At 37.9% G+C, this 23,899-nt stretch overlaps 1 protein-coding gene across 3 annotated transcripts in view; it reads left to right on the forward strand.

Moving 5' to 3' along the window:
* Positions 1–23,899, forward strand: part of TESK2 (testis associated actin remodelling kinase 2) — a 69,915-nt gene that overhangs the window by 39,897 nt on the left and 6,119 nt on the right. For all 3 annotated transcript variants that reach the window (XM_060773393.2, XM_060773392.2, XM_060773394.2), the window contains 6 exons: positions 7,785–7,931; positions 14,750–14,832; positions 17,160–17,235; positions 18,760–18,843; positions 21,395–21,481; positions 21,622–21,769. In XM_060773393.2, the coding sequence (XP_060629376.2) occupies positions 7,785–7,931; positions 14,750–14,832; positions 17,160–17,235; positions 18,760–18,843; positions 21,395–21,481; positions 21,622–21,769 (625 nt within the window). The remainder of the gene's footprint in view (positions 1–7,784; positions 7,932–14,749; positions 14,833–17,159; positions 17,236–18,759; positions 18,844–21,394; positions 21,482–21,621; positions 21,770–23,899) is intronic.

Genomic DNA, 23,899 nt, shown 5'->3' on the forward strand with positions numbered 1-23,899 from the left:
GAAAGTTGTTTTACCGTTGACAGATCTGGCGTTCAATAGCACCACTTTCTCTTGTTCAAATGGTAACAATAGTATAAGGATACATTGAATGTGAGATAGAGCAGTTCCTTCTGAAGTCTTCCCCATTTTCAATAAACTCTAGAACAGAGTCCTTTTTGGGCTGTTTCTTCCATACTGTTTTTTTCTTTTGATTTTTGCAGTATTCATTAGCTGTTTATTCCAAAGAACTCATAAAATATATTTCTCATGGCTTACTTACTTACTTAGGCGATCCCTCGTTGGACAAGTAAGATGGTCTTCCTTGATGACTATTTTTGTGGGTTTGTAGGTGGCTGTGGAGCCTATTCTTGACCCGCATCTTCTCCCACAGTGAAGGCATTGGTTTCCAGGTGGAAGGCGGTCCCGGTCGGGGTTGGCTTGACGCGCCTTCCTCCTGGCACGGTTCTCTCTTTCACCCTCCACTCGTGCCTCCTCGAAATCTGCAGCACTGCTGGTCACAGCTGACCTCCAGCTGGAGCGCTCAAGGGCCAGGGCTTCCCAGTTCTCAGTGTCTATGCCAGAGTTTTTAAGGTTGGCTTTGAGGCCATCTTTAAATCTCTTTTCCTGTCCACCAACATTCTGTTTTCCATTCTTAAGTTCAGAGTAGAGCAACTGCTTTGGGAGACAGTGGTCAGGCATCCGGACAACGGGGCCAGTCCAGCGGAGTTGATGGCAGAGGACCATCGCTTCAATGCTGGTGGTCTTTGCTTCTTCCAGCACGCTGACGTTTGTCCACTTATCTTCCCAAGATATTTGCAGGATTTTCCGGAGGCAGCGCTGATGGAATTGTTCCAGGAGTTGCATGTGACGTCTGTAGACAGTCCATGTTTTGCAGGCATAGAGCAGGGTTGGGAGGACAATAGCTTTATAGACAAGCACCTTGGTATCCCTACAGATGTCCCGGTCCTCAAACACTCTCTGCTTCATTCGGGAAAATGCTGCACTCGCAGAGCTCAGGCGGTGTTGTATTTCGGTGTCGATGTTGACTTTGGTGGAGAGGTGGCTGCCAAGATAGCGGAAATTTCTCATGGCAATGTGTTCCTGACATATGTATAGTGATGTTAGGATTCCTTCACCAAAAGATTGTGTTGATGCCTCGCCTGTTTTGGAAGGGAGATGTGTGATGGTCTGCAATTTTTCTCATTCAGGTACTTCAGTTCTGTCATTCCCACAGTTATTCTGCTGTGGAGCTTCTGGGGTTACTGTATTGAGTCTAAGACAAGCTAAGACACTACGCATCCTGGTTTGGTTCACCTTTAGACTATAACAGTGGATAGCAGCCCGTGGCTTTAGGACAGTTCTTGGCTTTATTTCAATATGCAGGTAGTGACATTAGGCTCTACCTTGGCATAAAAGAGAAATACAATGTTGGCTCCATTTTCTACTGATTTTGGCTCCATCCAGCACTGTGACCAAAATTACTGGTAGTATCCTATCCCTGTTGTAGGAATTTTTGAGTGGGGAGTATCTTGAAGTGTTAAATTTTAGCATGTATGGCTTTGGTTTAGTACTGGTTAAGGACATACTGCTTTTGTTAGAGGGAGGAATTGAGAAATTAAGAAGATTCTTATCTTTATTTAAGCTGGAATTTTCCTTTCTGTCTTTTAAAGAATTTCTTATCAACAATTTTTTCCTTACTTGTTACTTTCACTTTACAAAGCATCCCCTTATGGTAGCTCTTGTAAAGAAAAGGACAAGGTCACAAAGTTATACCTGTTGCAGTGGATTGCTAAATGTCTGGTTAAGGTTAAAGTACTTTCCTCTTCCTGGGGGAATGCAACAGAAGTCAGATGTGTTCCTTACAAGTTAAAGAGTGACTGAAATTTCTCCAGCAGCTGTCCTAGTGAAGGCAAGGATGTGAATGAAGGTTTCTCCAGCATTAACTTTCCGTTATGAATAAGATGACTCATTGTATGAGGTTTGCAAGTTGCAAAACCCAGCAAAATAAAATCACACTTCCTTTTTGTATGAATGCACTTTTTGATATTAAAAAGTTACTTTGGCATGGAATTCTTATTGGCTTAGAAGCTGTCCTTAAATGATTCAGATATTCAGTAGTGAGGTCTCTTGAGATCTTCATGCATATTTCATGCTGTTATTTTTAGTAGCTTGCAAGGCCTTTTGAGAAACTTGAACTGAGTTTGGCACTCTGTTTGCACAAAAAGCTATTTTGTTTCTTGATATATGAAGATTTTTTGTATGTGTTTTATGTAGACAAATCTATTGCGGCAGTTCACAGCCCTATCCTTTTTATTGTGAATGTTCATTTTTGTAAAGGCTAAATTAAATTCAGCCTAATTAATATAATTTTACAAAAATGTTGCTTCTCAGGATCTCATAATTTAATTGGAATGCTAATTTGATATCTCAAAGTCCCTGGGCCAAACCTTCAAAGTTGTTGGATATTGTGAATATCTCCCACCATGGGCAGTGGGAGGCCTGTCTACTGAGATCTTCATTGAATGGTGGCAAATCTTTCTGCCACTGTAGCTATGTTACAATGTTCCCATCAGGTAATTTAAGTGGATGTTATATTGGACCACTAGAAATCTGTAGAACCATCATTTGCCCAACATGCCCTTCCTAAAAAAAACAGCTGAGAAGCCAGCTGGGAACTACTACCGAAATAGAAAGCAATAGGAAAAGAGAAGAAAATATGTCCACTGTCCCCTTTTCTCCAAACTAGAATGAGCAATTAAATAAAGAAGGGTGTATTTTCTCTTCAATTGATGCTATCATCATTGGTGTCATGGGATTGCATTTTAAAAATTGTCATCAAATGTGGAAAACAAAACAGTGACCCACAGATTGGAAATACTTAATGTAATGTGCATATTTGACAACGGTATATATACATCACATACATGTGATGAAGTATATTTAAGTCTACAAACGTGTGTGCTGTTAATTTATTTCTCTCAGTTAGTTTCAAAGTTGCTGAAAGATCCCTTTGCATACTGATCCAGACTCACATGGCTGCGTCTGAATTTTACCATAAAAGGGATATTGTGTCTTAGGGCCCATCTACACGGACCAAATGAAGGTGGGTCAGTGGTGAATGGACCTTTTGGCGTCCACATGATGCACAAAGCCAAATCAGCATATATATGAAGCAGTGCCACTTAACACAGCCTTGCTTCACATTAACTGAAGTGAGGAAATGCCTCAGCGCTTCCCCACAAATTGGCCATGTATAAATAGTTGAGCTGGCTCAGATTTGGAACTCATCCCTTCTGTGTACACCATTCCCGGCTCAGGCAGCCTGGACAAGGGTTAGCATTTACTGTCACTATCTGTTGCTATCATAACAATGGTCATGGAGTGCACAATTGCTCCTGGTCATTGCTCCTCACCAGTGCTGATGATAGTGTCAACACTATCTAATTCGGGGGTGGGGGAGGGAGAAGAATAATCCCTACTTCTTTCCCACCTCCCCCTTCCAATCATGTTGGCACTTTGACATGCACTGTGGGGGAAACGATGATCAGAGCGGTGACCATGGAGTGCACTTTATGCACTCCATGGTCATTACTGTGACAGTGATATGATGGTAAAGGTAAGGGGGGCTGGGTGGCTGGGTGGCATGGACAGTGCTTGACTGCCTGGACATGTTCCCATCTCCACAACTGTCTGGAGGCTGGCCATGCTGCCCCCCTGGTACTGATAAGGAGTACTCCACTTAAGATCAGCCTTGGGGTAGATGTCCCCTTAGTTTGTATAAGAACCTAAAATATTCTATTTCTGTCTGGATATGCCAACTCTGTAAAGTAGAACTGTCACCATTCCAGTACCTACATTTCAGCCTGATTTGGAAAATATTAGGCAAATATTCTCAAATAGTATCATTCTCTAATTGGTTGGGACTGTAATAAGATCAAGGGTAGCCTGCAGAAAACAACAGCAACAACACCCTCCAGAAAAATAGGTACCATGGAATAAAGATAGAGAAACATAGTAACTTTTTTGAAATATAACAAGACAATATTTTAAAAAGCATAGCTTAGTTGGCTGTATACATTTAGTTCTCTGTATCCACAGATTCGATCATCCATGGCTTTAAAGTTTTATGTTTAATCCCAGAAGCAAACCTCGATTTTGCCGTTTTGTATATTTTACAACAGCATTGTATATATTTGTACTTGAGAATACATGAATTTTGGTATCCATGGAAACTACCAAGGGCAGATAGTATGCTGTGATTTCACAAGAAAAGATTTGGACCTACAAGAATCAAAGCATAAGCAAAGTACAAAACTCTGAATGGTAAAGCAAGCACAACACTATAATACAAACCATGAAGGACCAAAACTTGAAATAATGATAATATTAATAATGATGATGATAAGAACAATACAAAGTCAATAAAAGTTGAAAAAAGGTTTTAAAAAACATTTAAACATTCCGAAAAATAATGTGAGATGTGAAACCATAAAGCTGAAGGAGCAAAATTAGATTTATACCTTTAACCCATAGCAACCAATAACATTGCACTTAATCATTTATAGGGCATAAAGCTTAATTTTTTAATCTTTTTGCCTATGTTCCCTTTTATATCCAGCAGACATGATAGAAAAGGCTTTTCAACTTGTGAGTCTGATTATGGCCTTGACCAAACCAAAACAAACCTTTTGCAGCTGCAAGAGATAACGTGCCCAGTATCTTCAGGCTGCCTCAGAATTAAAATGTGCCAGAAGCTTATTGAAACTTGGGGGAAAAATTAATGTTGTTTTGGTGTCTTCAAGTCATTTCCAGCTTATGATGACCCTAAGGTGAACCTGTGACGGGGTGTTCTTGGCAAGATTTGTTGAAATCTTTGTCTTCCTCGGAGCCTATAAAAGTGTGACTTGCCCAAGGTCACCCAATGGGTTTTTATGACCAAGCAGGGATTGAAATCTTGATCTCCAGAGTCATAGGCCAATGCTCAAGGCATTGACCTTGCTCTTTTTTTTCATACACTCCTGCCACCCCTCAAAAAAGTCCTACATATTTTTTGCTAAAGTTTTGTTAAGTTTATATTTACACAGAGCTTTTTCCAAAAATGAAACTGCACTGAGAAAATTCTTCCTTAAATATACTCAATATTGAAGCCATTACGCGGATATATACCCATGTGCTTGACTCTACAGATAAAAAAATTACTTATAGGCATGCATTTATCTTCATTACCAATGATACCCCCCATACACACACAAGGAGTTTATATTGCTCTATTCGATGGAAGAGAGTGCTCAGTTACAATTGTAGCAGGCCATTTTCTTGTTCCACAGGCTAATCTTGTGACAGAAAAAAACCAGAAAAAGTCAGGAAACGATTTGTATTAACCAGCTTCTGAGAATACACCATTTTAATTGTTCCCTGGTCTTTAGAGAAGCTTTTAGGGCCCAGTAAGTGTAAACCCCACCAAGTAGTGATTCATTGATTGCAGCTCAGCTATTGTAGTGCACCTTTCTGAATGAGAGGAGCCAAGCACCAGTTGGAACGGATCCCCGATTGCCAGGCAAATGTTTCTAAGTCGAATTTATGTTGACATTCTCCAGGATAACTAGTAGGGAGGATTGTAGATTAGGAAAGGAAATTGTTTGGTAGTACACTTGTAGAATCTCTGTGCTGCCCCAAACATCAGCTTTCAAATACACTAAAACCAGATGGACTATAGAATAATACACTTGATCAGGAAGATACAATTGCAGTAAAATCATTGCAAGTTTCCTTCCTTGTTTCTCACACTATTGGCTCTTGGACCCAGAACAGCAAAGTTAGGAGATATTTATTATACTTATGCATCTCCAATTTTATCCCCAAGAACTCTCTGATATAAATCAGGTTGGTAAGCTCATCCAAGATTAAGAGCTAGATGGCTATTTACCGACCTGACATGAAGAGTGTTACCTTTGCCCCAGACTATCAGCAGAACCACTTCAGCTGCCTTAACATAAATAATCTAGGCTGGGTCTCGCCCCATTTTCTCCCATCTCTACTGCTGTGATGTTTACTCCCTCCATTTCTCTCTCTTTCAAATATATCTTTCCCAGAAGCAAGTAAAAGCTGAGCAGCTGTGTAAGCTGATTAAAAATAAAAATACAGGCAGGCATACTTTTCTTAATGATGTAAACAATAAGGAAGTGCCAAATCTACTCTTTCAAACAACCACAGTTCCCCGCACTTTCAATCATTTTTAAGTGTCTTTTTCTGAGAGGTTAGCTGTCTTTAGCATCACTCTGGTAATAGTGGGTCTGCTGTCAATACAGTGCTCCCTTTATGCCTCGACTCTAAGAAGCAAATGCAGTCTGGTATATAGCAATGAATTGCTAGCAAGTGTAAAAAGGTCTGCCGCAGAAATGGACAAAACGTTGTTTCCTGCAGACTGAAAGAAACAACAACCTTGATTATTCATTTAACATAAAAAGCAATAACCTATGTAGTAGTGTAATCCCTAAGTTTTATTTTGGGGCTGTCTTTGGTCACAGCTTCAGTGTTATGAATATACTTACCTTCCCCCCCCCCCCCAAAAAAAAACCTTTCTTGGCAGGGGGAGAGGGAAAAGTATGGCATCAGTTTCTGACTATAACATGTGCATGGTTCCTATGCACTTATTGTAGTATGCACTATACACAGCTTCTCATTGCATCAGATGTGATGCTGCTCTAATATAGCTGAACCTTGTATTTACTTCAACAAAGTACTTGCTGCAACCAAAGAATAGTTGACATAACTTTCTACTGTGCCGAATTAATTCGTTTTTAGCAGAGATCACTGCATATCATAATCCTGGTCCACAAGTGGTAAACAACTACATTTTTTGTGAGGTGGCCTTGAACACTCCTGGCATAAGATACTGAGAAACTTGAGCTGGCTCCTAAAATCTGGGCCAAGTAGTTTGGTGGCCAGCCAAAGAACATGTCGTTTTGGTCCTTAGATCCTTGAGTAATTTGGACAGTTTGAAATTAACAGTTCTTTGATTTCCAGTACAATGAATTATATTAGTCCTTGCTTAATATTAAGGTATTGGCATTTGGAATGCAATCTTTTAGTCTGAATTTATTAAAGGAGGTGTGTAATATACAGAATGTTGAGCATTAATGTTTTGGTAATACATCTGTGTGGTTTTATTGTATGTGTTAGCTTGTGGAAATAATTCACAATGGTATGCTGTTTTGAGCAATTTGTCAATCTTAAGATTCCCAAATAATCAAACTAGACCAGAACGTGTTATTGTGCAAATAATGGGGGAGAAAGAATTGTTAATCCACTCCTCCAATCTCTCCCTCTCCTGTTGGCAAAAAGTAAGCAATGGAAATCTAGGCTCTGTTATGAAAGACTGTTGTATTTGCTTACAGTTCTTAATACATGATCATTTTAAGGAAGTAGACATTATAAGAGTCAGAATGGCTGTATCTTTTTTTTCCCTTTTTTTTTTTGCCATTTTGCTATTGGACATAGAATCATCAGTGAAATGTTCTGCTTTTGCATTTTTCTAAAAAAAAAAAAATCTATAAAGTAGAAATAGCTATGTTTCTGCTTGGCCCATGACCTCCATCTGAGCAACTTTGAAATGTCCTCATATAGCTTCCTCATGATTTGCTTGTGTCCACAACTTAGTATATTATTTATACAGTCTTATAAAATTGTTTAACATCCTAGTAAAAAAAAATCAACTACCTTTGCTCTCAAGAAATGCATTGTTTTGAACTCCAATTTTAACTGTAATTTTGTTGTTATAATAACGAATATTTTTTTTCATCCAGTATATCAACTGTGGTAACTTGGAACAATTATTAGACGGCAATCAGCATCTTCCCTGGATGGTGAGAGTGAAACTGGCCTTGGACATTGCTCTAGGACTTTGTTATCTTCACTATAAAGGCATTTTCCATCGAGATCTAACATCTAAGGTACTATTATTTCTTCACATTAAATCATTTTCCAACAGATGTGTTACTTCATGGAAAGCTAATATTGTGGGGTAGTTTTGCTTTCCCTGCCCCTCTCAGTGCCTCCAGCAGTAAAACCGTTACATAAATTGTCACTTTAAAGGATTGTGAGAAAACAGTGAAACATAGTTTAGTGGATTAAACTTTCCCAGAAAAACTCATGTTGTGTAGATGTCTGAGAGGAAACTAGCCTGAAGTAGAGGTCAAAGTAAATGTGTTAGAATTGTGTTTCTGGGAACACAGTTGCACGACTCAAGTTTCCTTAGTTTGATTGCCAAAAATTATCCTAACCCCTTCTTACTGAAATTTAGACAACTAAATTGTTTGAAAGAATAAGAAATTGCAGATACAGAAATTTGTCTTGTACACCTTTCCTAAAGGCTTCATGTTGTGTATCTAAATGCTCCCAGTAATGCAGATTAATGTTCTGCACGCAAATTAAGCTGCTGCCAGGTTATATTGAGCCAGTTGGCGGTTTCACTGCAGAAGCTATTTCAGATGTTGGTAAAACAGCAGTAGGAGCTTGTGTTGGACTAAGACTCCAGGAGACCAGGGTTCAAATCCCCACTCAGCCATCAAAATTCATTGGGTGACTTGTGCAAATCACATTCAGGCTCAGAGGCAGAGAAGGGCAAAAACCCCTCTGAACAAATCTTGACAAGCAAATCCTGCAATAAGTTCGGGTTAGCGTCATTGTAAGTTGGAAACAATTGAAAGCATGCAACAATTGAAACAGAAATCCAAAATCTTGTGCAAAATATTATTTTCAAGATCTCTCACCCTGCTGATATTTCCAGTTGTAGCTAGTAGTATGGAAATTATTCATTTTTCTTTCCAAATTCTTTGTAATTTTTGAGCTTTGAATAATTACAAACTGCTGGAGAACAGTCAGAAATTTATAATCCCAAGGACTATATTTTGTGATGACACTAACTTATAAAAGGAACTGTCATAAAACGTGAGAGACTGATTATGATTTTTAAAATATTCCATAAATAAGATGCATTAGCGTTAACAATAGAAGCTGACATGTCAGCGCTGCAAATGACCAGCTGGGATGTGCTTTTACAGTCTGCCAATTCTGTAGAGATGGAATACAGTGGAATAAAGAGTTATTGTCCCTGGTGTTGGAAGGAAAAATATCCAAAACTTCTTTCTCTTGTTTATAAGACTCTTTCCAGATTTCACTATACTAATTTTGTAGTTCTTCATGAAAGTCATTCCAAACAGTGGCAAATATTAACTTGGCCATGAAAATTTTAGTTTATATTTGAAATACTAGAATAAGACATTTTAGCTGAACAGTATTTAGCTTGCATCATTATTTAATATTATAAAATATGTAGACTGAAATCACATTAATGGAATTCTTTTTGGTAATGTCTTACACATTGATTGTAGTATCCTGGTTAAGAGGCTGCTCAACAAACTTTGAAAATCCCAGTTTGAAATGCATTTCAATTATAAATTTACTAGATGTATTAGGCAAGCCGCAGTTTCGGTATTCACATTTGCATTGTAAGAGATAATAATATATACTCTATATTTATTTATTTATTTATTTGCTTCATTTCTATACCACGTTTCTCAACCTTATTAGGCGACTCAATGCGGTTTATGTTGTAAAGATGACAAAAGGTAACTTCTGGGCAACACTTGGAACTCTCTGAAAGGGGCATGTGTTGTGTGTATATATATACATTCACATATATACACTTAAAACTAATTGTTAGTCCTGAATAGAATAGTCACCATATATGTAAATTCTGCTCACCCCATTGGTCAATTATATTTTGTTGATCCTACTCTAGATTGATTTAAGCACATTTGAGAACACATTGTGTGGAATTCAAAATGAATGTGCATGTTTTCTTATGTTTTTGTTGAGCCGTTTTTCAAGTTTTTATCAACAGAAATTTCCCATTACCACATCCTAATTTTATAGACCATATATTAATACTCCACTAATTTCCCACCTTCTGTCCTAGCAAATACACATAATATTAAACATCTGTATTGGCAACAATATATATTATTGTTAGATAGCAGCATTTATTTAGGTTCTATCACCATTATATAATGGCTATATAATACTTTAAAATGTGGAAGTATATGTTTGCTGTTGCCTGACTAATTTGTCATTGCCATTTGACAGAACAAGTTGCACTTGATTCTTGTTCTTGCAAATATGAATGCAACTGCAGTAACACACCTGAGTTCCTTTCAGAGGAATTTGCTTTCTATAACACAATGGGAAAACCAATGGAAACGACATGTGGCATGGAGAAGTTATTGCTAGTAGCTATCTGTTCTTTATGAGGGAGGAAAAGATGAATGTTTCACTTCCTTTGCAGGATTACACTGCAAAACAGATGTTAAGCTCCCCCAACACACAAAAAGAGCTTTATGTTCTCTCACATCTGTTTATGTATAAACATTTATTAACTCTTTAGAGCCTTTTTGGGCTCCTTTAAGAGACTTTCAGCAGAAATTTCTGCCTAAAGCACAACTTGAATCATGTAAAGTGCAAAAGAACACTGCCTCTATAATGAAGAAATCTCCATAGACAGGTTTTTTAATGTATTGCTGGACCATTTTACATGAGCAGTGTAGCAGTATGTTTGAAGGAACCTGAATCTGTCTAGGAATAGTCAGAGGGTTATGCAGAATGCATAATTTTTCTGAAGACTGTCTCACATTTATTTTTTGGTAAAATTCAGCCCAGGAAAGCTCTGCTTAGGAATTGTCAGTAGATGGTATTGGCTTGATGAACAATGAATGTTCTTATTGGCCTTGTTTCTGTTGGCCCTCTTTCAGACTGTCTTGAATGGTAAGACATACAAAAGAACTTCTCTGGGTTTGGGGAAATGGAAAATACTGATATCCTTAGATATCAATTTCATGTTCCAAAGGACAGCACTTTGAATTGTGGTTGAAAACAGACTACCAGCAAATGCACTCCTGTTTTTTCAAGTGAAATACAACCCCTTATCCACTCCTACTGACCAAATGTATTCCTATTTAAATTAAGTCATTATTATTTTATAATTACTATTTATTTATACCCCACCTTTTCCCTAGCCCTGGCCTTCATGATAAAGACTTACTTTCTAAAACCATATAGAAACATTAAGTACCCAGAGTAAATTTAACAAATATTTCTCATCCTAATTGTCTTATGTATATGAGTTATAGAATTAGTTGGAAAGGGTCACATGGGCCATCTAGTCCAACTCCCTACTCAATACAGTATCTCTAAGGCATTCCCAGCAGGTAGCTGTCCAGTGACTTTTCAGAGGAGACCTCAGCATCTCTTTAGGGATTGGTTCCATTGCTGTATCTCTCTTACTCTAACTTCAGACAGTTGGGCCCAGTCCTGTCCTCTAGAGTAGCAGAAAGCAAATGTGTGCCCTCCTCTTTTGACAGCCCTTGAGGTATTCTCTTCACAAAGCTGAATATGCCCCGCTTATCAATCTTTCGTCAGATATTTTGTTCTCCATATGTTTTATCCATCCCCATTGCCCTTCTCTGAACTTGTTTCAGTTTCTTAAAATGAGGTGCAGTACTTTAGTTGAGGCCTTTCTATCACATAATATAGTGTGACTTTTACCTCCCTCGACCTTGAAACTTCGCTTCTTTTAATGCAGGCTATAGCATTCACCTTCTTCAATGCAGCTGGCTCATGTTTAAGGACTTATGGTCCTTTTTGCATGATGTACTATTGAGCTAGGTATCCCCCATCCTGTACTGTGCATGTGGTTTTGTGACCTCAGAGTTTTTTATTTGTTTCTTTTGAATTTAATTTTATTAATTTCTGTCAAATTTCCCAGTTTGTCTACGTCCTTTTCAATTGTGCTATCTTCCAATGGGTTAGCCACCTCTCCCAGTTTTGTGACATCTGCAAACTTGACAAGCTACATCCCATAATCTAAATAATCAATAAAAGCATTGAGGAGTATGGTGTTAGGATAGATCTCAAGGTCCACTCAAGACCTTCTCCCAGTTTTAAGTGCAACCATTGATGATGAACCTTTGAATATGGGTTTTCTAATGAATTATGAATCCATATGTTAATATTCCCATGTATTCCACATTCTGGTAATCAAAATATTATGGGGACCTTATAAAATGCTTTGCTGAAAACCAGACAATTACAATATTCCCACCAACTACTAAAATAGTGACCTCATTGAAGAAGATAAATGATACTTGTTTAGCAGGATTTGTTCTTAACCATCCCACACTGGTTCCTACTGATCATTGCATTGTCATCAAACTACTTGCAGACAGACCTGTACAATTTGATGTACTATTTTTCCTGGTATTGGAGTTAGGCAGACTGGTCAGAAAACCAAAATAAGTTTCAGTATCAGTATCTGTACAAGCTTCCTAGAGATCTTCTATGGAAGGTTGACTGAAGTTAGGACAATACATAAGCAGCCAAAGTTGCCATATATTGCAAAGCTCTGCTAGAGTACCAGTAAAAATATTTTATACAATCAGCCTTTAGTATCCATGGAATCTACATCTGAAGATTCAAACACTATTGACTTGAAACTACCCCTGCCCAAAATTCTAAAAAGCAAACCATGACTTCACAATTTTATATCAGGGACACCCTTTACTATGCCATGGATGTAATGGCACTTGAGCATCCACAGATTCTGGTATTCATGTGGAGTACTGGAACCCAATCCGAGCACATACCAAGGGCCCAGTGTATTTGTATGTTAGATTTTAACTTTCTCGTAATTCACATCAGATGCATGTAATACTTTCAATACAATTCTTTTATCTATAGCCACAGTGACTTCAGATAAGCAAAAAAGGAAGAGTTTAAGAAATTGCTAGGCATTTTTGACATTGAATATTTGCAGATGTGCAAAGACAAATTCATCAACGATAACATCACCTTCTGTGCCTTAATTTGGTTAGTGTGGTAAAACATGTTCAAAAATGTACAGTTAAAAAAAATGCCCTCTGACATTTAATACTAAGTGAACCAGGAAAGATTGCAACCAAAGAGATCTCTGGGTTGTTGTAGATTTTTCAGGCTATATGGCCACCAGTATTAAAAACCTCTAAAATTATAACAGTAAATAAAGAACAACACTCAAACACACAGGAACTCCAGACAGGAAACAATCAGGGACAGCTAATCACCTCTCAACAAAGGATTCCCTCAGGCACTAACAAGCCACTCCTAAAAACTGTCAGGTTATCAAATGCTAATCAAGGTGACCAATTGAAACATTCACACCTACCTCCAACAGACAAGAGTTCTTTCTCCTATCCTGGACATTCCACAGATATATAAACCTAGTATGTTCCTAGTTTCCAATAAACCTCACTACCTCTGAGGATGCCTGCCATAGATGCAGGCAAAACGTCAGGAGAGAATGCTTCTAGAATATGGCCATATAGCCTGAAAAACCTACAGCAACCCAGTCATTCCGGCCGTAAAAGCCTTCGACAATATAAAGAGATCTCACTTTTCAAGACTCACTTGGGCTAACATGTACTAGTGCAATTAGGACTAACACAGCCTTCTTCATGAATAGTGTTAAACACTGGGTGTGACATGAGTGTTTCAGTTCAAGGCTTAATTTACTGATGGCTCTTCTATGTATATAGTTTCAGCAAACTGCTTTAGCAGTTAAAATTAAGATGAAACTATTCTGTTGGTGGATGGAGTGTGGTAGATGGTGAATATATCTAGAGCACTAAGGAATTAAAGAGATGTAAGATTGACTTGATTTCCCCAAATCTCTTGTTTACAAAATATAAAAATACACTTCTGTACTCTTCTTAATCTCAGTGCAACAGTTCTTAGTCTAGATTTAAAGGTTTCCCTTGCAGTAGTTGTAAACAACACAGTGGACAGATGGGCTCATGCAGAAAACCAAGCAATAAATATCAGTTATTTGTTGACCAGCAAGATAATTTCTTCTAAAATTACTGCATCTTCAGAATATGAAGTCTGTAAACCAGAGAGGAAAGCTCAGTTTCATTTTATCCTATATTTAAAAGCTGTTGAAATAGCTGGAAAATTGCTTGGCATTGACTGCACCAATTCAGGATGAAGAGAAACCTTTCTTGTAAAACACCTCTTATTAGCACATGTTTATTTCTGCTCTGAGTGTGCTGAATTTACATCATGGTTTTAGCATTGCAGTATGATTAATGTTATCCCTCTAGGGTTTAGCTGTATTTTGCAGTGAACAAATATTTAACCACAAGCAAGCTGAATGAATGCATTCTTTGACGAGTGATAACAAAGGCCATAATTGAGAAGCTTTAGTTTGTGTTGGGTTGGCCTGATTCTGTTGACCTTGTGTAAATTTATAAATCCCAAAGTGAACTGCATGTGGTACATCTGATTCAGGTTAAAACAAATAATGTTTCAGACTAGGAATCAGCCATCTCAGTGCTTAAGAAGAGCATATTTAAGATTCAATATTGAAAAGTCTCCACCTTGTCTTTCTACACAATTTTTATATGATCAGGCCAGAGTATCTGATTGCAGGATGCCAGTTGAAAGAAACCCACTCCTGCCTGATGTTGTCTTGTGTTTTAGTGCTGTGATCAACATATGATACAACTGTACAAGATTACTGTATACCTTATTTGAACTCAAAACAAACTGGGCTTTTGTGCTTTCCCAATATATCCTCATTCACACACACACACACACACACACACACACACATGGTTTCAGCTTTTTAGTTTTCTATTAGTGACATTCAAATTACACAACATTACATTTCTATTTCTTTCAGAACTGTTTGATAAAGCATGATGAGAGTGGATATTCTGCTATAGTTGGTGACTTTGGCTTGGCAGAGAAAATCCCAGATTTTAGGTAAGTATTTCCAGATTTAATCAGAATGAAAAATCAGTAGCATTACAATTTTGAGCTAAATAATAAACATGCTTTTTGGGCTCAGGATAAAAAACTTCTGGTTAATTTCCATTGAAATTGTTATATTGTAATCTTTAAATTATTTTTGTTTTTATTTTTAATTAATTTTTATTTTACAAAGAATACACCAACAAACCAACACACAACCTAATATACAAAACACTTGACAAAATACACAGTCACAAAACCATTCCCCACTCACAAAAACAAAATTGTGCAAGTACTTTTTCTTAATATAAAAAGAAACTGCAGCAAATACAACAGTCATCGTCACTATAACTATCCCAACCCTCTACCATTAAATGAAGTGGTAAGGGGCCAGCTATTGGTCAAAGGACATTGAGGATAATGCCAAGTTTTTAAAACTTTGTGTTTTTCAAATACATTACAACTGATACAATAAATAACCACTAAGTGAATACCGCACATTCAACAACAGTGCCTACTCTATGAGCCCCACATTCTCTGTCTGTTGGTTTTAACTTATTCAAAACACTCATAAGATATCACGAATACCACACTATGGCCATTTGTAGCACTATTTTCATTTTAAAAAATCAGCAGTGAAGTCTTGTCCACATCTTTGGTGTATGAAGATAGTAAATAAGCCCCAGTCTTTCTTAGTGTTGGTCAAGGATTTTAGCCTTTCAATTCTAATTGCTGAATTTGCATGAATAGTGCAGAGTCTGTAGAGACTGAATGACCAGACTTATTACGACGTACGTTTCCATGAATGAAAAGCTCATGTCATCAAATGCATAACATGTTTTCCTTAAAGCTTGTATGTGCTCTTTCACATTAAACGTCATATGAACATCAGAAGTTAAAACGGTAAAAATGCAAAGCATGCAGTCTGACAGTGTTATACATGTATTCAGTGGCCATTCACAATAGCTGTAAAACGTGATAATTAGCCAAATAGCATTAGAACAGCATTCTAATCCAGGTATTTCATGCTAGAATTTCCCTTTGAAACATCACTTTCAGTTCAGCAACAAAACTGGAAAACCAAGTCACTGTTTACATTTTCCTAAATACACCCATGTGTGTACACTGTACCTACCCATTCGGGATAATACTTCACTCTTTCTGATAAAGTGGCCTTTAGTTCACAAAAAAGTATGCTGTAATAAATTGGTTAATGTTTAGAGGGCCGAGAGCTTTCACTGGTTTTGCTGTTATCGACTAAGACAGATGTATCACTGGAAGTAATCAGCATAAATCTACATTATGGTCAAATAAGGTTAACTTCAACAAAGAGGGAAGTGCTTGGATGTCCCTGTGCATGATATAGGCTTGCAGTACCTTCCAGCTGTTAGTGCTGGTGCAGGCTTTTCTTAGATACTGATTGTGGAGTGGACTTTGCATATGTTCCAATACATTTTTTTCTTTACATGAGATGACTCTGACAATGAAACAGTCACTGGAAATGCTAGTAGATTCAAGGGCCTTAGCTGTTAAGAATAGTCTATTCAGTTACCACTATTTTGTTCATTTTATCTTTTTTCCTGTGTTCCAATTTTTCCCATTAAAAAGGCACCTTTGAAATTGTTTCTGTTTTTGCAAAGTACCACAAGTGCAAATTGATGAGATAATAATAATAATAATAATAATAATCAACTTTATTTGTATACCTCTCTATCATCCCGAAGGGACTCAGGGCGGTTTCCAACATAGGCCAAAGCCTTCAATTACCAACACAAAATCATACAACATGACCATTATAAAACATAGACATAATACTATTAAATCAATCACAAACATTTAAAAGCCAGTTCCAGTATTATTCCACCAGATAGGATTCGAAATAACAATGGCCAGAGTTTCAAAGTTGGTCTAGTCAGCTGTGAAAGGGCTGTTACTAGTCTTGTAACAGATCTTGGATATTCTTTGCATACTTCTACAATTTAGTATTATCACAATATGCTTTTTACCCATTTAAACTACTTAAAATAGGTCAGCAGATCCAACAATGGACTGAACTGCAATAGTTTGAAACAGAGCTCAGCTAATATATACAGATAAATTGGACATTGAGCTTTTTTTTTTTTTGCCTCCACTATGTTTAATGGAATCTCTCTGCTTCTAGAAAGCATATATCCTTTCAGAATTAAACAATAAAATATTTGTAAATTAACACCAAAACTGAACTTTTTTGTATTTTGTATGTGTTCAGCTTATACCAATTTTTAATGTTGAAAGTTAAAGAGCACATTAAGTGCTTATAAAATACTGCTTCTAACCATCTCCCATTGAAATCTGTAAAGTGAGAAGCTGCCAGTGGTGGGGTCTCCTTACTGGATGGCACCTGAAGTGCTGAGAGATGAGCCATATAATGAAAAGGTTGGTATGTTTTCGGTTACTATCACTTCAATAAAATATTATTGTCTGATGGAGATAGAGTGAGGACAGGGCTGGAGTTTGTGTACCTTTGTGTCTTTTTTGGCGTTCTCACGTGATCACAGTAAATCAAGTAGCTTAGGTTAATGCATTTTACTTTAAAGGAATCAAGTTGGACTGTCCTCTTTCCTGTTTTCAGAATTGTGTAGGTTACAAGACAGCTTCATTCTATGTAAAGACAATGAATTTATAATGCAGTGTTTCCTGTTTTCCTTGATGGTGGTGAGCCAAAGGAAAGCCGCTTTGAGTCTCCTTCAGGGGAGATAAAGCGGGTTATAAATAAATATAATAATAAAATATATTAATACATGTGCTGCTATATATTTATCTAATGAAGTAGATTTTAGTCCTTGAAAGCTTGCACAAATGTGCGCCTGTGTAGGTTACCACCATACTGCTCACCTCCCATCCAGAGAATACATTGTTGTGAAACTTTGCTGATCCGTTTGTATAGATGTCCATTAGTTTTAAGAGGGAGCCTTCCTTAAAAGTGCACTCACCACATTTTGGACAGTCCTATAGCATTTTCAGAGCTCAAGAAACAAAAGTTCTTCTGGTTATCAGAACTAATTATCTAGTATCAATGTCAGTCACAAAGCCTTTAGTTCTAGTATTATGGGTATAGTTTAAAGAACACACACTCTAGCAACCCTTTACAGCAGTGGTTCTCAACCTTTTCTTGACAGGGACCACCTAACCAGTGACGACTTTGACCAGGGACCACTTTGGTCAACTTTAGATTTGGTTTGGTTATTTGGGGCACTGATTCAGAAAATTGCATTGGATCAACCACATCAGCTCTAGTTTCTGATACAGAAATATGCCATCCAGTAGTCACCATCTGCTCTCCCACAGAAAACCATACTTAATAATTTAGAGCTGATGTGGTAGTAGTAATCTTTCGTGGATAGCCAGCCTCTCCCCTCCCGACATCCCCATTGCCTCGGCACCATTAAAGGGTTTCAAGAGACCAGTCGCTCTCATTGCAGCGTGGTTTTGAGGCAACGGTGTAATAATGGTGAGGCCGTGAACCATATTTTCGTTATTGGGGACCACTGATGATCCACGGACCACAAGTTGGGAATCACTGCCTTACAGCATAGACTGGGGGGGAGCAATTTGATCCAGAAGATTATATAGATGCATCAAGTTTTAAATAGAAGAAGCAGAGAATTCTATAGAAGAAAATTTTCACTGAGACCTCTTTATAGTTGCCTTTCTGCACATCCTAAAATGGTCATTCATTGGGTATGCTTCCATTATTCCAAGGGAGCAAAGAAGAAAGACTGCTGGTCTCCTAACATGGGCTTGTGTTTTCTTGAACTATGCCTTTGGCAAATGGTGGGAAGTGAATGCCATAGGGCTGTTTTGAAGGAGAGCTCTTTTATGATGCGAGGAGGAAAACTTTTACAGTTAAAGCAATCAGAAGGGGACTCTAATAAAACATATTTTCTTTCTCCACCTCAGGCAGATGTGTTCTCATATGGAATAATTCTTTGTGAAATTATAGCCAGGATCCAGGCTGATCCAGACTTTCTCCCTCGCACAGAGGTGAGCAAAGTGCACTGACAAGGGCTGGTAAGGGAAGAATGTTCAAGAGTTTAATTTGGTAATCATTTACAAAGAGGCATTGAACAGAAATATGATGAATGGCTGCTACAAGGCTTTAAATAAAAGCATTCATCCTGTACATGCAGTGAGTGGCATGGAATCCTCTTCTGCCATATCCCCATTCAAAACATGTAATTATAGTTTGCCAGTGAGGACTGTATTTACCATTTATTGTGAATATTAATAACAGAGACCTGTTACTAATACTATTATCTTTACTGGCAGAATCAACTAAAAGAGTTATCATTTTCATCCATATTAAGGCTAAATCTTGGTTTTGGTTGAGTGCCCTACAATGCCAAATCCATTTATGCTTTCTTAAGGCAAGCACAGTTGAAATACAGTAATATCCCTGCTTTCTTGGATCCTGGAAAATTATCAGCATGAAGGAACAATGGTTGAGTGGCAGAGCAACTACTTTGCATATATCAGGCCCCAGATTCAAGCCCTGCCATCTCTCCTTAAAAGGATCTGATTGGAGAGATGTCTGCTTAAGAGATATAAAAGTAGTTGCTGGTCGAAGTAGGCAGTACTGGCCTTTAGTTTTAATTATGGGCATTTGTGTTTGTGTGTGTGTTTGTGTGTGTGTGTGTGTGTGTGTGTCAGGAGCGACTTGAGAAACTGCAAGTCGCTTCTGCTGTGAGAGAATTGGCCATCTGCAAGGAACGTTGCCCAGGGGATGCCCAGATGTTTTGATGTTTTACCATCCTTTTGGGAGGATTCTCTCATGTCCCCACATGGGTAGGTGGAGCTGACAGAGAAAGCTCATCCACACTCTCCCTGGATTCGAACCTCCAACCTGCTGGTCTTCAGTCCTGCCAGCACAACGGTTTAACCCATTGCACCACTATAATGGGCTATTAACAGTATATGACATTTTGGCATAGTATGAAGTAGCCTTCCATGGTGAATTCCTAAGCTAAATGTGTAAGGAGTCCACTCTTTTAGGGAAAGTAATGCAATCCCCACCCCCCAGAGTGTATTAAGACAACTTCCCCAAATCATTGGCATTGCTGACTGGGGTTGATAGAGGACTTGTTGTCCAATGTTTCTGACAGGTACAAGTTTTGGGAAGGCTTTCTTTAAGAGATCGGTTTAAAAGTACTGGTAATTTCAAAATTAATCTATACAAGAGGTACTGCAAAACTATGTTCATAATTAAGTCATAATAGTAAAAAAAAAAAAAGATCCTGTTTCATCACTGATTGGCCAGCTATGCAGTTTTTTATTATTTATTTACTTATTTACTTTATACCCTGCCCTTCTCACCCCAAAGGGGACTCAGAGCAGCTTTACAAACTGTGGCAAAAATTCAGTGCTGTATTGTACATATAACATAAGCATACCACCACATTAAATTGTAATGTGGTGGTATGCTTATGTTAACACATATAAACAGTTAAAACATATAAAACAATAAAACAGATTAAAACATAACAAAGTGCCAAATCATAATTTTCAAGTTTCACATTTTCCCATGGACATTATTCGGATATAGTCTGAGCTGGTGATGATCAAACCTTGTGTCAAGTCGAGAGTGTTACTGGATTAAACGAACCAGACTCCCTGATGTAATTAGGTAAAAGTAGAAAGTCCTTTATGCAGTATGCTACACAGTTTAAAATGTTAGAACACAAGGAAGGTGTAGAGAGTCTCATAATTTTGTAGTGAAACACTGAGGCACTACCTGCTAATATGGAAATTAAAAACCGAAATCAGATTCTGTGGTGGAATGAACGTGTGCTTTCAAGCCACTTGTCAACGTATAGCTAACTCATTATTTTAATAGGTTTTTCTTAGGTAAGGAATACTAATAGGTGGTTTGCCATTGCCTTCCTCTCAAATTTTCTTAGAGGGTTGAGGGCAGGCCAGTTGCCCATATGTTCACTTTCCAGTAGTTTCCAATGGTGGACCCCCATGAGTGTGAATGTGTAGATGACCACTCAAAACACACCAGTTGTAGATAAGCAACATGGTTATGTTAGTGCCAGCACTGGTTAATTTATAAAGGCAGAAACTTTTTGTGTTGCTGCAGACTAAAGAAAAAGTAACAGTAGTATGTTGGAACTAAAATGTGCTTTAAGTTCTGTGAAGGAAGGCTTAGCAGGATGCACCAGGATTGGGTTACTTGTCCCCCGAATCATATAATAGAGGGCACACTATTCAGGAGAGGAGGGTAAGGGTATCTTTTGTTCGGGCAAGACTAGTGCACAAACTGACAAACTAAGAAGAAACTCCTTTCCCCTTCTTATTATCCACATGGAAGATTTTGGTGTAGATTGGGGCACTGTAGATTTAATAGATATGATTCAGAATTGATATGGAATTAACACACATAGTTCAATATATTGCCAGTGTATTGCTTTTTTCTGAACAGCTTTTCATATTTTGTCTTAGTTTTCATAATTTTCTCATTTACTATCTTTACCTACATGGTTAGAACCAAGTGCATGTTTATATTTATTTTACCTTTTTTTCCTGCCATGTTCAGAATTTTGGATTGGATTATGATGCCTTTCAGCATATGGTAGGAGATTGTCCGCCTAACTTCCTCCAGTTAGCCTTCAACTGCTGCAACGTGAGTATATTTAGAAGAAAAATACAAATCCAGAGTCAAATTATGTGCAAAGGATATGTATCTTGACTTGCAAAATAACCATACAGATATTGCATCATAACAGGGCCAGGATATAATACCACTTATTTTCATTTTCATAGATGGACCCAAAGTTACGCCCTTCATTTGCTGATATTGTCAAGGCACTGGAGGAAATCTTGAGCAATTTGAAAAATGAGGAGGATGAAAGAGAAAGGAAGCTTCTAACGTTGGACAATACGGAAAGGAAATCCATCTCTGTTTCGAAAGGTAAGGATTGATGGTGATTACTAAATAAAAGTAGTATGCAATGTATGTTGCCATAGGCTTCTTTACTTTTTGGAATAAGAGTTTGTTTGTTTAATTTCTCCCTATAAGGAGCCTAAAGTAGCTTAAAGAATAAATTAGAACTAAATATAGCTAAAACAACTTAGAATACAAAAATTGAAAAAGAAATTAAATAGAAAAACACTCATTTAAAACTCTTTTTTGCACATTTGAAGCATAGTAATGAGGGAAACAGTGAAGCGCCCTGCCCCATTTGAAAGACCCTTGTTCCACAACCAGTTAGCAACCAAAGGCCCATCTGAATAAAAAGATCTTTGTTTGCCAGTAGAAAGTGAATAACTAGTGATGACTAACCTAGCATCTTGTGGAAGGAAATGGCAAAGCTTGGAAGCAGCTGTTAAGAAGACCCTTCTTGTAATTTCATCAAACATGCTTGTGATGCTGATAGCATCGAGAGAGAGCCTTCTCCCAAGGATCTTAAAAATTATATAGGTATTGCTACAATTATCCAATCACTCTCTTGAAAGGCCCATTAGTTAAATTTCTGATGGACAGTTAAAGATTTCTATTATTTGGGGGGGGGGGGTCCTCTATTTTTTGTGCACCTGCATTCTCTTCTTCCATGAAAATTTCATACAACATACATAAATTTATTCAGCCATATCCATACTTTTCTTTGAGTTAGCTTCAGAGACAATTTTTAATCTATTATGCTCTGAAGACCGACATGTCAGTAGTTCGAATGCGGGGAGAGTGGGTTGAGCTTCCTCTGTCAGTTCCAGCTCCCCATGTGGGAACATGAGAGAAGCCTCCCACAAGGATAGTAAAACATCAAAACACCTGGGTGTCCCCTGGGCAACGTTCCTAGCAGATGGCCAATTCTCTCACACCAGAAGCAACATGCAGTTTCTCAAGTCACACAAATCCTACAGTATCTGAACTTAAGTTTTCTCAGCACAATGAAAGAAAAACTTTCATTTGTGAAATGTATCCAGGTGGGGTGAACTAGGAGCAGGATTAAGGCTGTTTTAGATCCTTCCTGCCATCACCACACACTGCTGGACACAATAGTCAATCCTTGTGTTCAATGGTGTGGTGGCAAAAAGCAGGTATGGTAGCTTTCAACTGGATTCAAAGTTTCTGCATTGTACCTCATTCACTCAAATGTTAAAAAACATAGAGAGATATTACATAAACAGCTGCCTTTGACATTGCACAGAACGAGTAACCTTGATACCTGTGTGTGAAATTCATTTTGACACAAGTTTGCCCAAGTAACCTCTAGATTAGTACCAATTAATTTCAGGTTCTCTGTGTTGCATTTAGAAACAGAGGCATGGAGAAAATAACAGACCTTTGGCCTAACTGAATTACATAGCACATCCCTGTAAAGCACGGATCAATCTGCCTCCCTTGCCACCAAAAGCCTTTCCCCTTGGCCCCCTTGCCACCACAAGCCTTTTTGCCCTTGTTGTCCAGATCCTTTCCCCCTCTCCTTGCTTGCTTTCAAAGCCTTATTTCCTTCCCACCGCTCAGAGGGTGCTTTGATTGTGCTTTTCCTGCATGGCAGAAGGGGGTTGGACTGGATGGCCTCTGAGGTCTTTTATTGAAATACTATTACATTTATGTTGGTTAAAAAGCTTGTACATGCCTGATATATATACATTATATAGAATATATAAACATTTCTTGGGGCACCACAACAGGCAGCTGAAAAAGTTTGAGAACCCCTGCTGTAAAGCATTACACTGCCACCTGGTGTCCTCTGAAAACTGAAGTAAAAAAAAATCTAATCTTTTATTTTCTTTCTTTTTGCATAATTTTTTAGAGGAAGCAGTTTTATGGCAAGACACCATTTCCTTTGAACTCTCTATTTGTGGTCATTTTGTTTAGTGATGCAATGTCTAAATGTATTTAACAGATTTTGCCCCCAAGTGCTGTGTATCCTAGTTTCTGCACTGGACAATGTGCTGTTTCAAGACTGAGGTGGAATATAACTGTTCACTTCCAGAGGGAAGTATTAGTGTTTGCTTTTATCTTTCACAGCACAAGGGTGTCTTTGCTCTAAGGAAAGGTCGCTTCTTGAAAGCATCAGCCTTTAATGTAAGGGAT

Source organism: Anolis sagrei, chromosome 4, assembly GCF_037176765.1.
Source record: "Anolis sagrei isolate rAnoSag1 chromosome 4, rAnoSag1.mat, whole genome shotgun sequence".
NCBI lineage: Eukaryota > Metazoa > Chordata > Lepidosauria > Squamata > Dactyloidae > Anolis > Anolis sagrei.